This window comes from Phaethon lepturus, unplaced genomic scaffold, assembly GCF_000687285.1.
Source record: "Phaethon lepturus isolate BGI_N335 unplaced genomic scaffold, ASM68728v1 scaffold32055, whole genome shotgun sequence".
Taxonomy (NCBI): domain Eukaryota; kingdom Metazoa; phylum Chordata; class Aves; order Phaethontiformes; family Phaethontidae; genus Phaethon; species Phaethon lepturus.
The window spans coordinates 315-17,805 of NW_010538921.1; the positions used below are offsets into that span (position 1 = coordinate 315).

At 40.7% G+C, this 17,491-nt stretch overlaps 1 protein-coding gene across 1 annotated transcript in view; it reads right to left on the reverse strand.

Moving 5' to 3' along the window:
• Positions 1-6,093: 6,093 nt before the first annotated feature.
• Positions 6,094-17,491, reverse strand: part of ENTPD3 (ectonucleoside triphosphate diphosphohydrolase 3) — a 15,581-nt gene continuing 4,183 nt past the window's right edge. The window contains exons 2-9 of the mRNA XM_010286976.1: positions 16,767-16,884; positions 14,028-14,178; positions 13,074-13,233; positions 10,748-10,978; positions 10,024-10,296; positions 9,816-9,926; positions 9,187-9,324; positions 6,094-6,327 (exon numbers count right to left, since the gene is read on the reverse strand). Of these exons, the coding sequence (XP_010285278.1) occupies positions 6,094-6,327; positions 9,187-9,324; positions 9,816-9,926; positions 10,024-10,296; positions 10,748-10,978; positions 13,074-13,233; positions 14,028-14,178; positions 16,767-16,884 (1,416 nt within the window). The remainder of the gene's footprint in view (positions 6,328-9,186; positions 9,325-9,815; positions 9,927-10,023; positions 10,297-10,747; positions 10,979-13,073; positions 13,234-14,027; positions 14,179-16,766; positions 16,885-17,491) is intronic.

Consider the following 17,491-nt stretch of genomic DNA (forward strand, 5'->3'; position numbering starts at 1 on the left):
CGGTGGCAGAGGCATGCTGGAGCGGACAGCAGATCCGGAGGCCGTGTCGGTGCTACTGTGGCAAAGCTGGTTGAGCAGCTTGTGTTTGAGCTCAGGAGAAGGTTGGCAGAGCACAACCAACACGCTCTGAGACAATTTGTTAAAATTATCGTTCTCTTCCAAAGGCAGAACATTTTAATGAGGGGATGAGCAAAGAATACACCAAGGTTGTGCACAGATTTTCGTATCGCAGTGCAGAACTGGCCCTTAATTTGAAGGCGCAGCTTGGCCACATGCAGGGCAGTACTCCGCGTACAGCAGAACAAATGCAAAATGGGTTTGGGAAGGAGGTGGGAGAACACCTTCGGAACAAACTTCTAGAGAGTAAAACCAGCATTATAATTCAGCTCAGTAGGTGATGCCACCTGATTGTGAAAAGTTCGTGGTTTGAAAACAAAAGCAACATTCAGTTGAGTCGGCATGATGGGCACCGCAGTGCAGAGGGACAGGTAGAACTCCGTACGCAGAAGTTGAGCGTCCGGCCTATGCCGTTCATGGCGAGTCGCTTCCTGCTGCCTGCGGCGTAGGGCATCGCACTAGCGCCGGGGCCACGGGTGCAGACACACTGCCGGAAGAACACGTTCGTTCTGTCCTTGGAGTGTGTTTTCACCGAGCTCCAGAGCCAAGTGCAGGACAGCTCTTACTCTATTTCTCAGTACCCATTGCCACATGAATGACACTTCCTAGAGAGCGAGGACACAGTGCGTAAAGGATGGACCTTTCCAACCTCAAGTGGAGCTGCAGAGACAGCGTGCCTGCTGGAGAGACATTCCATGGAACAAGCAGCCAAAGAGCACCCTGGCAGCACTGCAGGAGCCCAGCCCGGTGCTTTACCCTGAGCTCCCCATGGCCCTCGCTGTTCTTGCCACTCTGGGGAAGGGAAGGGGTCGGGTCCTCTGGATCATCAGGGCATGGCAGAAAAGCTCTGTGGGTGAGTGTCAGCTCACTGGGCTGGATTTGATGGACATGCATGAAGATACTGATATGTATGGATCGCATTGTGCAGGATTTTCACTTGCATAAACGTCGGCCAAAACACTTGCTATGAGAGGAGGAGCTTTGAAAGTAGCAAAATGGAAGCAGAATGTACTACAGAGCACCGCTGGAAAATAGGCCTGACCTTCATTCTTCTGGGTCTTCTGTCAACAGTGGAATGACATCCCAATTTAGCTGTCTAAAGCATCGTGTTTATTGTTTGTACAGTTTTCCTTTTATAAGAAAAGAGAGCAAGTAAAAAATGCACTTAATTTTAAATGGTGTAGGTATTTTTATGCAAGTGCTCAGGGAATGGATCATTAAAATGTTAATGAGCACTTAACTCCCATCAGGTCCTTTTGAAAGTTCCAACTGGAATACTGTTACAGCAATATTATTTTACTGTGCTTTACAACAGTAATATATTAATATGTGTCTTAAACCACTTATTTTTAAAACAACATGTTCTTGGTCAAGTCAGTAGAAGATGATGCCTTCTGTATTCTTCCATTTTGCAGTGATTTGCAAAAACAGTATTTTTCATTTTCTGCATTTGACCTCACATTACTCTCCAGTGCTACTTGAGAGAAAGGGAGGGAGGTTACCCAAAATCTTGGTCTTTTTAATGACCTTTGCATGTTTTATGTCAGAGACGCTCAAATGTCACTAGTGACTGCACTGATACTCGCCGAGTATGGGAGGGCTGCATCTGTTATACATAACTATAACTTGCATGCGTGCGTTTCTGCAGCTGTTAAGATCATAAACAACTGGAAGAGGCATCATAGAAAACACCCAACGTGGGCTATGCCTTAACATCAAACACTGAAAACAGTTCAGGACATAAAGCTTGAAAACATTGCCTCCCATGAATACACTTTTAAAAGCCTGCACAAATGTTGCTTAGCAAGTAACTAGATACTGCCTTCCTCTTACTACGCAAAACACCACTCATAAATTAAGTGTAGGTGAGCACTTTTTGTGATACACAGTCTTCACTGCCACCCAAGTGAACATGCATTGTTCCTGAAATAATAATTGGGATTTAAAAATTCCCCAAATTGTGGTATGACTGTCATACTCAGCGTTGTTTACTTTTCTGTCCTCTCAACTGATCTTGCCAATGCTGAATTATGCCATGTAGTACAAGCTGCTGCTTGCTTCTGCCACGTTTGCGTGTTGCTTTATGGGAAGTTTGTCACTCCACACACCCGCCCCCCGCCTTCGGAAACATCCGTACACATTTTATTTCTCATCTCTTTCTTCTGGTGGATTAATTTCCTGCTGTTTCTCCATAGATTATGGTTTTTTCATATTACATAATCCTGTCCCTGTTCCCAGTACCTGACAGTTCTTTTTCTAACCAATCTGTACCTCGATCAACTGTCTGTGATAACTGGAAATTGCTGCTTCCCTTTGGCACACCAGCTTTCAGATCTACATTACAGCGGTGAACCTGAAAGAAGCCCTAGAAAGTGTCGGTGTCCCTGAGTGAAATGTTCACCATGTTTAGAAGTTGTTTATATGTACGTAGATATAAAGAACCCCAGAAGAGTGGCTTGGTTTTAACCACCAGGGTTTCCTGGCTGAGAATATGGATTCTGGAGATCATGAGCACTGTCCGCTCCAGAATCTCGCAGGATGAGTTTCGCAGCATGCAAGTTTCCATCTCCCAGGAAGGCATTTCAGAGATTTCCTATTACTCTGATAAGAATAACTTGTCTACCAGGATGAAAATATTGGTACTGGGTGGAAAAAAAAAAGCACACTTGGCTTAGCTTTTCACAACTTCATTTTATTAATACTCATAAGCAGGCAGTAAAGAGTGTAAAAAGATAAATAACCTATAGTTTGTACACATTCCCAAATGCTGTTAACTTCACCAGCTCTCCCAGAGATCTGCCCAGGTATAGATGACAGGCTGACTTTACACCTGTTGATCTGGTTCGGACTCACGCTTGGGGGAGGATTCAGCTGTGGTTACTGAAGCCTTTACCATCCCTGTTGCCCCACCTCCCCTCCAGAAGTGACTGCTACAGCCAAGGGTAGCCAAGCTGGCTGCACTGTCCCAGCCGTGTTTTTTCACTGTAACACTGAACCACAGCCATGGTACTGGCTTGGAAGAAGGTGTAAAGCTATGGCAGCACAGCTGCCTGGCTGGAAGTTCAATACTTCCAGCTTTCCCAGCTGAAACTGATGGGAGACATAAAACTGAGCAGGTGGGTATCCTGGTGATAACAGGAAGGAGATTATATACATTGGGAGAAGCAGGAACTACTGAAAAAGCAAAACAGAAGGTGACTGATGGAGGGAAGGCATTCTTTGATCACATACTGGCTCTATCCAAGTACATCTGGAAGTCCAATTTTTGAACAAATTTACTTGTTCTTTAGCTGACAACTCTAAGGAGACTAACTTTCAAGCATGTTCCATTTGTGCAAAGCCATGCCTGAATGGCCCTGCCATTCACAAACAAAACAAAGCAAAGGTTTTGTAGGGCTAGTAAATATTCCGGAATTACCATTTTCCACAGAAATTTGGCAACTGAAGAAAACATTTTAATGCTCTCATCCAACTTTTTTTTACCCTTAACTGCAGTACCAGACCCGTCACACAAAAGATCAAGATTTTATCTCATTCCAACCTCTGTAATGTCCATGCATTCTGAAGTAAATTTTGTGTTTTATCAGATGTAACTTGGGTGCCACAGAGCACTTCTTCATCTTGTAATCCCTTCTGCCTTATTTTAAGTACTGCTACTCCAGTAATACTGACAGGACATAGTAGTATACCGAAAGAGAAGGGACAAAGCTCTCGCTGCTGATCCTCTTGAAAAATCACTAATTTTTTTCTTTTTTTAATTTTTTTTCCATCTAAAAAGGTATTTAGTTCGTTTCAAATCATCTATCAGCCTGTGAATAATAACATAAAATCAAACCCTAACCACAGAACCAAACCTGAAAGTAAGGTGATATAGAAACAAAACACAGAAATTAAAATATTATTAATGGGTAAAAATACTGGCCACTGTTCTCCTATCTCACAACCTAATCAATACGGGGAATAGATTAAGTCGCGATAGAAAACACATTATGTGCTATTTGAATTCATAATCCAATGTTGACTTTTGAGTGTAGGTATCAACAAGTAGATCTCTTGCATGCAATACACCTGTGTGGAAACCACTACTCAGGCAGCCTCAGGCTTTAGCTCATTAGCAATAGATGTTGACTATGACAATCTCCCTTTCAGTTTTCACTTTCTCACACTGAAAAACTCCGTGCATGAAATGAGTAACCATCCCTTCAGAGAGGAAAGATGCAAGCAAGGGAAACTACACACAGAGGGAGCAATCCTGAGAAAGTGGACAGGGAGGAATGTATGAAAGCGATTGGCAGCAGCTATTTGCAGGACATTTGGGGAAATACGGAGCTCCACGTAGGTACTGAATTTAGGCAAAAAGAGATAGTGGAAGGGGAGGAGGGAAGTGAAGCAGAGGTATTCTTTCTTCCTCTTGCAGGTCCTGAAGAGTACAACAATCCCTTCTTTCTGCTAACTCTAAGGCCCTTCAGATACATTTCCCTTGACGCTTCACGTCACGGCAATATTAAGAGGAATTAACAGAAACGGTGTATAAAGGGAAGAGATGGCAGATGACGTGGCAGGAGGCTTTTTCAAGGGTTATTTCAGAAGCCAGCTGAAGAAGACTAAAGCTATACAAAAGACAAGCAGATAAAAGGAGCACTAACCATGAAGAACTCCTCAAGCAGTGAGTAAAATTGTAGTCTTATGATTTAAGGGAATGAGAAGTTGGGTGAAGAATGCCTGGGCTTTCAAGGAAGTCAGCTCTTTGGAGCATGAAGGCAGCAGCACTTCCAGAAAAGCTCTGGAGTTAATGCTTTTGACAGAAGCATCTGCTAGGTAGATCCCAGTGCTGCTGAAGGAACACAGAGGCCAGGACAGCGGAAAGGCTGATCAAGGCAGTACAGCCATGACTGCAGCTCTAGCAGTGTTCCCAAACCCAATACAGAAAGGGTGTTCTGCTGGCCTGCAGACTGGGTCCTATTGCTCTTGGCCTTGAATGAAGGGCTTAACATCTTCACGCTTCAGAAGGTCTCAGGTCTGAGACTCTATCCAGACAGTTAAAATAATACGTACACAACAAGTCAGTACTGACTGCGATTGTCTGAGATCAACAGTATTGGGGAATACAAGTCAGTGTTTCAGTATGAAAACCTATGAAAAGGTTTTTGTGAAAGTTAGAGAAAAGGACATTGAACACTCTAGTGGCTTCTGAAGGTAACTACAAGACATTTAAATTTAGGTTGCTACTAATGCATGAAAGCATTTTGTTCCACCTTCAAAGCAAATCTTATGTACCATAGCAGAGGCATTCTGAGATCTCCATGGTACCAAAAGATATAGCTCAGTTTTAAGACAGGCTTGAAAGTCCCAAGAGGTGTTATTAGACCTTTATGTGGTGGGGATCAATCAGTTTGGAACAGAAAAAGAAACAATTCTATCCCAGCTGTTCCTTTCAGTTCCTGTCATTACCCAGTGCTTGTTCCAATTTCAGAAATTAGATTATTCAGGGGCTTTCAGTGTCAGCACAAGAACAGCTACCATGTTCTTGCCTCCCACAATTCCTACTGACCTGTTTTTAAATTTTATCTCAAACAAATGCTGCCACGATCAAATCCATCACCACTTGAGTTTACCAGTTAGCACAGAGTTAATGAACAAAAAAAAATACGTACCTGTCAGAAAAAGGCTATTAATCCTTTATCAGGCAAAGTGACGTATCTGCCCATGTTTTCTCTGCTGCACGCTGGACAAACTAGTTTTACAGAAACACTTGCCAAAATATTTCAAAAGCACTCCAATTCACCATACCACCGATTCCTTTGTGCCTCTTCTCTATTTATGCTTCTGGTCCTGAAGTCTTTTTGCCTGTCGTTATTTCGCCCTCCATTTTTCAAAAATAAAGCCCTACTTAACTTAATAGCACTACACAATTTTTATTTTGTCTTCAGTAAAGTTCATTCATTCTGTAAAGTTCATTCATTCATTCAAGTTCATTCATTCTGGAATAAATATATGTTCAACACGACTGACGTTCTTCCGATTATGTGACAGAATACACAAGTATACAAGGAAGAGAAGGCACAACAATGCCGTAGCTGTGAGGAAGACGAGGAGCCCAGCAAACAAAGAAGGTTTCAGAGGTAGTTGTATCAGCTTGCCTTCTGCTGGAATCATGTTTGTGAGACTTAACATGTAACCGAGTGACCATGCTATACTGCTGTTACCAACCTGAAATAAAAATAGAAGAGTCCTATTCCCATGGACTTTTCAGTCAAAGAAAAGAGGTTCCAAAAGCTCAACTGCGGATGCTGGCTCTTTAAGTTAGCAAAGAGAAAACTTTAGTGGTGTATACAAAAAAGATACAGAACCGTCTTAAATAACACTTTTTTTTTTGTAGTTCCAGAGGATGCTAATGAAATTGGTCACTGGGCTAAAGAAGCCACAGATATTAGATGGATGGGTACAAGGGTGCATGGTATATATGCAGACAGACAGTTATGGGTTTTTCTGTGCAAGAAACATATTTTTGAAAGAAAAACCAGCACTACTGTGCTCGTTCCTGGAATTAGCCCCTTATCTTAGCCAAATCCTACAATGTTCTTTAGTTCAAGCAAACAAAAGAGTCCCACCAACATGGACAAAGAGGAGGCCAGGGTAAAGTCCCCAAAGCAGGAACTCTATTTATTATCTTTTGTTCCATGGTTGGTTTTGTGCCTGCAAATGAACCAGCACTAGGCTCTTCCGTTTAAGAAATAAACATAAGTGGAAAATTACTTAGGAACACGTGAAACAAGAACAAAGGGGCTGTGTTGCATTTGCTCCACGGTCCTCCTGCTTTGCTGTCTTTCCCCACTTCTGATTTGAGCAACACTGTTCATCAATTTTCCACTGTCTTCTTCATTAAATCATCATCCTGCCACTTGATAAGCACAGGGCCAGCTACATGATATGTATTTGGTTTACACTCTAGCATAGGTGGCTTGCTTTTTCAAAGGGCCTGCATCACCTTCAGATCACTCCAGGTAGTTCTAGGGTATACTACAGGACAGACAAAGCTGAAGTTGCATTCTTCTACAACCAACCAGCTCTCCCAAACTCATCTGGCTTTCCATCTTTATTACAGGTCATCCCACTCTGCAGCTATGGAGATAAGTTTACCTGAATAGCTGCCTGTAAGTAGTTTGCTTAAATTTGGGAAAGCAAATCTCTTTGGTTATTCTTGTATAGAAAGCATCATGATAAAGTTGAAGAATTAACTTTAATAAATGATTTAATGTCTTTAATGAACAGTTTTAAGCAGTCAGCTACTGGTTGTAGGAGGCCCTAAGAGCCTGTAATATTTGGTCGCTTTTGTAGCTGCATATATCCTAATAACTTTTGTTTAATTGATAAAAAGAAAGTTACATCATGGGAACTGGACTATGACAGGTGAGCAAAGAGGGTAAGATGGATCAAGGCAGCTTTTCATTGCTGAGAGAGGGGGAAAACTCTCATTATGAGGTGTAGAACTTTTGCAAATCATCTAGCTCTAGATCTCACCCAGATCTTAGCATTGGGTTAAGGTTATTTTCATTGGTTGTGTTCACTAATTAAAAGGAAATATACTCCTAGCATATGCAAAAAACCCCACCCTCCACTCTTGCAGTAACTGTGCCGATACCTCTGGGGTAGCTTAGCTCATGAGTTAACACCAGATCTTATTATTTTAGTAGGGGCAGATCTAATTAAGAGAATGTAGTTTTTCCTTTTGGAGTTGCATGATTACCATAGTGCAAAATCTAGGTAACAAAGGTGTTAATCTAGGTAACAAAGGTGTTAATAACCCAAAAAGCCTTTTGGGTTTTTATTTTGCGTAGTATTTTTACAGTCTTGGCTAAATTCAGAAAAATGTTGCTGTGTTTGGCTGCTCCTATCTGCTGGGGACAATACAAGATATATTTAAGTACTGAGACAAATCCACCCAGATTAAGATCCCAAAGTAAGCTCTGTGCCAACTTCCTGGTAGAAGGGCTAAACTCTGGACACTCCTCCAGAGCTGCTCATCATTGTCCACCAGAGGACAAAATAAGGCAAGAAAATCCTATTTGATTCCTCAGCGCACCAGTAATAGATATGACTGTTCAGAAAACATTGCGTACAATTTCTCAATCACAGCTTGCCAGCATACCCTGCATTTAAGAATACGCCATGAAGATCTACAACCTATTCTTTTGTTGATTTTGCATGCAAGTGCTGAAGCATTTCCAAACTGTACGGAGATTAAGAGACAGTCTGGGACAAGGTTTTAGATTAAGACTCTATACAGTATCAGAGAGGAAAGGATGGAGTCACAGAGTACTGTGGGGACCACTGCTTCTTGTTGTAACAGCCAAGTTTAGTGGCCGTGCCTTCTGATTTGGAAGCCAAGATTTCTTAGCAGTAGCTTTAGAATGGATATATACACGTATATTCCAAGTACTCTGTTTTTTAGGAGAAAGATTGAGGTCGGAGGAAGAGAGAAATGCACCTATTACACAAACATTGTAAGCCTTCTCTCTGTGCCAACTGAAATCCAATATTCCATCAATATACATTCTTATTCCAGAGAACCGGGTTACAGCACAGATGAATGTGCCAGCTGAGGATGAAAACTGCCCTAGTTGCTTCATCACCACTCACTGAGTACAAACCAGCTCTGCTGATTCCCCCGAGGCTCTGCCAGCAGACAGAAAAGCAGGGGTTCTCCTGTCCAGCTCAGCAGGGTTAGCTCAAACTGACCTTGACTGGTGAGGTGTTTCAGGCAGATCACTGCCTAGAGCAATCCACCTACTTCAACAAACAGGTTGAAGGGGGCAAGGTTTAAAACACAATTATTTGATCTTTTCTTAAAGCTCTTTAAAAGAATCCAGGCAGCATCTCCACATAATGCTGCAATCCCTGGAACCAGGATGAAACTGCTACTGAGACTTGAAAAGTGGCTTTGTCTTATGCCAAACATTTACAAAGGCTGTTTACGACCATTATACTTTTGTAGGCTGCTGCATCTTCTGTCTCCCTCTGAACTTCTTTGGATTAAAATAACAGTAAGAGAAAATTATTATTACTCACCTCTTTTTGAAAATGTATCTGTGGCCAAGTTTCTACATCAAAGTTGTAACCATGTACAAGCAAGTAATAAATGAAATTGGCTGAAAAACAGTAGGATCTAGCATATATTTCTTCAAATTTAGGCAGCATAAACTGGAGCTGAAAGCAAAAGTTTTTTTAAGAACATGTAAGTTATGTAAAACAAATGCTTTTGTTTTTTATAACTACAGAATACTTTGGATTCTAATTAGAATTTATTAGCATTTTTTAGAAACACCAAGTAAAGTTGTGGACAACTAGATAATGAAGATTTAGAAAAAGAAATATCCCAACAGTGATATAGCTTATGTGGTAAAAATTGAAAAGAAACATAAAACTGCACATGAAAATTGAGGATATTATAGTTCCTAAATCTTCCTTTTCATCTTCACAGCATGGATAAAATTGTGAAATGAAATTTCAAGACCTAGTTCAAGTTTTAAGCATGCTAGAAAAACTACATGGTTTGAAGCAAGTGGGAAAACAAATGTTGAGGTTGATACAGACCTTCTGAAAAGTTCTGGATACTTGTCCAGTCCATATTCTTTTTATATCTCCCTTTTACAGATACAAAAGAAAAAAACCCACAAAAAACCAAACCACCCACTTACCTGTGCCCAGCTTTGTGAACAGAAAAACCACATACTTGAATTGAAGTCAGCTAGGGAAAAGTGCCCAGATAAATTCAAAGCATTAATTGTATAGTAGAATCCTGAGAAAGCCTATAGAAAAGGAGCAGATGACAGGCCTGTTACTTTCAGAACTACAGAAACCAGAAGCAAGCAAACTCAAAAAGAAATTCTGTGTTTGCAAACCTACCACAAAATTCCCTTTAACTTTTGGCTGACGTATTCCGTTAAACGGACAGTCTTCTCTGTCTCTGCAAGCAGTGAAGTTAAACAATAAAGAAACCATCTCCTGACACAGACCTGGGTCTCCAGTTCCATGGAAGTTCACAAGCTGATTTGGGTAGTAATTTGCTGGTCTCAGAGACTGTGTACAAAGGCTGCCAGAGAAGTACTTCATCGTTAATGCAGTATTATAATTCTGAGGGTAACATGGATTATCCACATTGGAACTGGTGTTTGATTTCTGGGGGGAAAAAGAAAAAACTCCAAACAAAGACCCCAAACAATAAAGGCTACTCAAAAGCAAGAAAGACCTAATTTCACATTAACTACAGGAATCTTTTTAAATCACATATGCCTGTATTTTTGTTCTCTTCTCTGTCATGGCTGATCAGTACAACGTTGCTGATCATTGTAACTCACAGAATATCCTTTCTAAAAAAATAATTGGCAAGATCAGCAAAACACTTACAGGACTAATTGGACCTTTTTGTCAAATGGTACAAAACTTTCACCAATTTTAACAAATATGAAGATCTTTGTATGAAACCTAAGTGCATTTGTCCACAAGTAAGCACAACAGAGCTGTTACTGGGGTCTCCAAGCTCCACCAAAGGGAAGCTAACACAAGCCTAAGAACCTGCTCAATTACTGAACACCTGCAACAGCAACATAGCAAAGGGTCTTAAACAGACCTGGAGCAGCAATGCTAAAAGCCTTTTCTCAGCTTCATCTCTCCCATAGCACTGGAAGCTATGAGTGTAGACATTGTAGTTGTAACCATACAACTTCACTTGCAAGGTGCTATTGAAGTTCTCCTGAGAGTCCTCTGGGATAAACGAAATTTGAGTGGAAGCTCCTCCAAGATCCAGTGCACCCATAGTCTCTTTTCTGTAAGGATGGACCCATGTCCTCCAAAGGTTTCTCTACATGTGAAAATAAAACCAGGGCTAATTAGAAATATCATCTGCCTGTTCTCCCTTCAAGCTTTTCTAATCTTTACTTAACTTTTTGAGATTTCCCCCCCCTCTTTGTCCTGCACCCTTTCCAAAAAATCTTAGCTCTGAGGAAAACACGCAGATGTTTTTTACATAAGAGTGACGTACTTTCCCAGAGTGAAATGATCTTGAAAGATGGAAAAAGGAACACAGCGTAGCTTTCAACTCAGGGGACAGCACAATGATCAAAGCGCAGGACTAGACAGATCAGTATCTGTACTAGAACGCAGGGAATTGAAGTCCAGATACCCATCAGATCTTGAACAAATCTGGATGGAAACAGTATGAAGATTTGCTTGTTTCAAGGCAAGAAGAATTATTAAAGGAATAATAGAATAGTAAGAGATCACACAGAAAAAGAGAGTAAAAATAGAGTGAAAAACACAGAAAAGTCAAATGAAAGCTCCATCAAAGTCAAAAGAACAAGGACCCCTAACCTGCACATTTCCTTCACTGAAACTGCAGTGGCAATATATCTGATCCATTCAGCTGGGATTTTTCCCTATTACTCAAAACATCCCCCAAATTCTATATTTGATCTACACAGTCACAGTGCAGAATACAGATTTTGTATTATTATCTATCTCAATATTTACTGTAGTATTATTTACTGAGCATGATGATATGAAAATACACACAAGAAGGGAAAAGAACCTTTATGGGCTAGCAAATAAAGTCACAAGAAAATTCTACAGTGAAAGTTTCCCATTAACGGCCCCTAGCAGCACTTGACTCTTAGCCCACTGTCACAAGAATGGTGAAAATTTCTCTCTCCTACTAGTGATATTCCACACGTAGGTCTTCACACAACTCTCTACACTAAACTGGCTTCACAGCATCTTTCAGTCCCTTCAGTAGTCCTTATGAATCTGCCATATGGAATTTGATATTTGGATTATTAAAATTCATGTGGTAAAAGACTGACACCCTGAAGTTTGTGACATCATTTTTGTTGCATGAAATGCACACAATGAGAAAAACTATTCCAGAACCTGTGATTCCAATACCATTTTTCTTAACTTTGCAAGAGTCAACAACACATTCGCCATGAGCTATCACTCAGACCACCACCAACTAATCCCTGCTTATTAATTGCCGTGATCTAACAGGAACCATTCAACCAGCACAGTAACAACTGTTTGGTTGAAATTTCTTTCAACCTAGCGAGACTATCTGGAAGAAATGCAGTCAATGCTAAGGGCAGCACGCTGCTGCCACCAGTGCAGATGAGCAGTTGCTCATCATCTTGGTACAGCTTTTACTGGGAATGAAATCATACTGAATATCTCTATATAAAAAGGGACCTTTGAATGCATTTGACTCCCTCTCTGCTATGAGGCTCCTGCCTCACCCTATTCTGAGTTCAAGGACACCGTAAGTGTCTTTGTATTGATATCACTTTGTCTGCAAAAGACAGTTGGACCCACAGCCCACTGCTCATAGCCTGCAGCTTTTCAGCAGTATTGGAATGAACTGTGTATAAGTGATTTCTGGATCAGCTGAGGCACATTTGGCCACATCAACTTAACCACCTTCACTGCTTCAGACAGTCTTGTCTGCTTAAGACAAGTGAGCCAACACTGCCAAACAAATTGGAGGCCCCTAAGCTGTGCAGATCCTTCAGCCGTAGAGCTGCAGGGACATCAGCCACCTGAGGAAGTCACAGAGAAGCAGAAGAAAACATCTTTTGCTGGCACCACTGTCAAGACACTGTCACACTTAACATACCAATGCATTTAAGAGCAATGCAACTTCTGTTTCTAGGTAAGGCATCCAAAGTCATTTAGCGAATAGCCCTGTTTTGTGGATCAACAATTTTACCTTTCCCATATCACATTCCTGTAACTCATATTCTTTGATTTATGTTTACTTTGTTCTATTACTGCCACAAAAAGACCCTGCTGTATGTTTTAGTGCAAAATGGAAGTTGTAGATATGATGTTTGAACAGGCATGTCCTCTCAAACATCTCATTTATAAGAAAGAAACAGTGAAAAGAAAAGCATGCAGTTTTTTCCACACACCTCTAAGAAATTGCCCATTAAATAGTTGGCTGTTATCCATCCATACACCCCTTCCTCTGGCCCAGTTATGATTTGCGCACCCCTAAATTCAAAAGGTTGTGCTCTGAAGTAGTTTTGAATGCTTGCAAGGACTTCATTGGCTGCCGTTTCATTTTGTAACCTAAGCAATTCACAAAACATGAGACACTTGAGCATCTGGAAAGGCAAATAAAATCATGTTTATTGTTCATGGACTTAGCAATTCAAGAAAACTCCTACAATCATCTAATAAAAAATAAGAGTAATAAAAAAATCCCCTAAAGGGGAAGCTTATGATAGGGAACAGCCAAGTATCCAGCAAGCAACTCCCCCACTATACACAAACTTCACTCTTTTTAGAGTGTACAAGTTCACCCATGTACAAGTTCATGGGTGTTTTGTTTCTTATATATACTTTACTTTTTAGTGAACTGAGTGCTTATATGACAGTTGCTGGTTAAAACAGTCCTGGAGCCTTCCTTCCCACTCTGTTTTGCCACAGAACAAACACAAAAAGCCAGTTTGTGCCAGGGCTACAGCCACATACAGACCCCAAAAGCCACATTACACCACATTCACACTCAGAAAACTCTGCAATGTCTAGCTTTAATCTGCCTTTGCTGCCCACAGATACACACAAAGACTATCTGTTTACATAACAGTGAATTTTAAGACAGATATGGAAGAGAAAATTAAACCCTTGCCTTCTCCAGAATAAAGCAAGCATTGCTTTTCAATGTGGCATAACAGAGGATTTTTATACAGCTCTGCTTTCCCTGTCAAAAAAGTTAATTAAATTAAATTGGCTGGGCTCCATTTCCTTTTTAGATGGCCAATTTCCAATGGATAAAAAAGCATCCAGTACATTTTTCACATTCTGTTTTCACAGACTGCTACACTAGTATGCATAGAGAGGAGTTCAAGTTTCTGCCATACCTCAGTAGCCTCATGCCAGCTGTAGCCCCCAGATAGACAGAAGTGTTTTTATGCAGATGAACTGGTATTCTCTCCTTGACTTTATTCAGACAGTCATCAAAGGGTTTGGCAAGAGCTCCAGGGTTACCCTCGTAGCTGGATATACCAGGGCCTAAAAGAGAACAAGGAGATTGATTTTATTCTGCTTTGCCAACCACAAATTAGCCTGATTAGCAAACTGGTGTTAAGAGAAAAAGATTTCCCCCTTCCCTCCTGTAACTGCAAACTAGGATGGTTGAAAACTACGAGTGCTTAAGGAATAAACAATGCAGTGACTGTCTCAGCTGTGTGAGACAAGAAGATATTTGCAAACTGCTCACCTGTATTTCTGTGTGTATATATACACACCTATAGTACCATACCTAGAGTAAGATATACACTATAATCATATAACAACACAATGAAAGCAGTGCTATATTCATGATAAAAATAGGTTTACTCATGGCAGATGCTGTAGAAAATAGCACGTCTAATTGATGTAAAATTTCTCTGATCTGCTGAAGTATAGAAAACCCCTCCTTCCACAACCTAAGACGAAGATTTCCTCATCTGGTTTGCCTCAACTGTCATGGATACCATGGCACCTCTACAGCTCACTGCTCTCAACTGAAACCAAACTAAAGAAGCTTCTGGAAGGAATTGCTAGTGAAATTTCAAGATGCACACAAATGGCTCTTGAAGTCATATAGAGGTCCAAGTCTAGGCTGGTGCATGAACTACTAAGTATTTCACAGCTTTCCAAATTTCCAAAGCCTTCAAATAACAGGAATGAGAGTTACACCATGCTGCGTAAGGCCTAACTATTTGAACAATTAATGTCAAAGTCTTTCCTGCCTTGCCCAACACTCCAAGGACCAGCAGGACCTCAACTTGTTCAGGCTCAACTTGGGTGTGAATAAAAACATTCCTTACTAAAATTCCCTAGTTAGGGAAGTTGCACAGGGAGAAATCCAGGAGTTCCCATGAAGCTACTGCCCCACAGAGAACAATTCTGCCAGAACTCCATCTAGTTCTCCTGTAATAGCCATCTCTCTCACAACCTGATCCCAAGATTAGCAAAAGGTGGCTATCTTAGAGTTAAAATGAGTACCCATTTTATTCAGCCTCATTGCATCAATAAAATCAGAAGAAAAAATATGTAAGACTTAACAGACTTCACACTCCACCACTCCCTTTTCTACAATATGAACTTAAACATAAACATTACCATGTCATCATTAGATGTTCACAGCCCTGGTTTGGAATAAGACTTTCTAACAGCCTTAAGTCTAGCACAGGCAGGCCTGAAGCTGGAAGGAAAGCTGTTACCAGCGGTAAACAGAGCAGCTACATCTCCAGCATCTATTTCCAGACACAAAGAGGGATATAGGATTTTGCATGATCATGACTGAGAGGAAGGAAAGGGAAAAATGCTCTTTGAACACCACAGTTATTATCAGAGATTAATAAAATCTGCACAGAGACCTCCTGAGTTGCCCCACCTTCTTCTCTTACCCAACTTGCAAATCCAAACCAGTACACTAAACAAAGCTGTACTGCTGAAATCAGTATCTTAGAGGATAATCTAAAGCTCATTTAACACAGAGTAGTGGAATTTACAGTTTGGCTTCCTGCAGAAATCCCTTATGGACTAGCTACTGATGTGGATTTCTCTCCCCTGCCTGGTGAGCTGTCTTCGTAAAATGTGTGGAATTTTGGTATCTTTGAAAGCTTAGGCAAATGTCACTGAAGTTGACTAAGAGAATCAAAAGCTGTTAGGAAGGAATCCACAAGCTATTAGTACATATACTTAACCATACCGGAGTGTGAGCAAAAGTCAGTGTAATCTAACATCCTCTCTCTGAGAGGAATCAATGCAAAACCACAGACAAAAGACAAGGCAGGTAGCCAGTGATACTTGTCATGGGACATCTTCTAGCAGTGCACAGCTAACTACAGGTCTTCCTGAGCCAGACCTGCATATTTGATACAACTATGACATCCTGTCAGAAACAGTTTTGCAATTTAGCTATTTTACTTGATAATTTTATTAGACTCTTCCTAGTTCTGTAGTATGGAGAAGCTCTTCCTGTTCATCTTCTGCAAGCCTTTCATAATCTTCCCTCAGTTGCCTCTTTCCAAGTCATTACAGAACAATTACAGATGAACTGCATAAGCCTTGTTTGTCTAGGAAACCTGACACCACCAGGAGATTATTTTTTTTAAACATCACTAAGACTTCTAGACAATAAAAACTAATTTTTCAAACTCCTGTAGCATAGCTGACATCCATTTTTGCCTCCATCAAAATTAATGGCTCACATCTAACAAGAGCTAGATCCCTTTTCTTCTCAAAGGCTTTTTATTCCAAGATATTTTAAAATATATTTTATACTTTCCTTTTAAAAGAAATTATTTCAGAGCACAAGTACTAAACATTTACAGGGCCTGATTCTCTATAGATCAAATTATGTCTGCACCAGTCATGCACTGCAGTGGAGTAAATCAGGTTTAGCTACAATTTCCTCTCTCTGTTGCAGATTAGAGCACCCTGCTTGTGCCCGTAGGAGAATGACTGATGCTGACAGATACAGACATAGTCTTAACAGTTCTTGCTCCCCAGCACTGAAAAGGGAACACAGTAATAAAAAACAGTATAAGCTTCCTGATAACCTCTTCTTGGACGATAGAAAGAAATAAGGAACTTCCATTTGAGCTCACCTTTCACACTGCACTTGAAGGTTTGGCTTACGACTCCCGTGTCATTTTCTTTTTCTGCTGGCCATTCATAGACATAGACTGTAGTCCGAGAGGATCCAGCATCAAGGACTATTCCATACTGGGGAGAAAAAAATAATATATTATATCAAGAAACAAACAGTGACAGCGTAAAGGCCCATATGCAGCTGTACTTCTTTGCACCATCAAACACTTCAGAAAATGTATGCACAGTATATTTACAAGACAGATTAATTGTAGTGTTGGGCACTTAGGCATGAATCCAACAGCCAAGCACAGAATGAATTTGGCTGCAAAACAAAGAACATGCTACGTATCTTCAATAATGAATTCAGTGGGGTTGGAGAATGCTCATGTCCTTTCAGCATCAGGTTCAAAATCCACACTGACTAACACAGATAACAGTGTGTTAGGACCTGATTTTACAGCAAGTTCATTAAGTTCATTTTCCATTATCCCAGCTACACTCCCTGGACACTGAAGGGTTTGATACCTAAGCACAGGCTTTAGATTCAAGGATGCACAAGGGATCCATAAAGCTATGAGCAAAGATATAAAGTACATAATAGCCCACAGTCAGAATGATGTAACAAGTCTGATTCTTTTTTAATTGCCCCATAAACCTCTCCCTTTGAGTGGTTTAGGCAGTCCATCTGAGAGTTTGCCACGAAAAACAGGCTGTGCCAGAGTGAGACAACGAAGAGGGA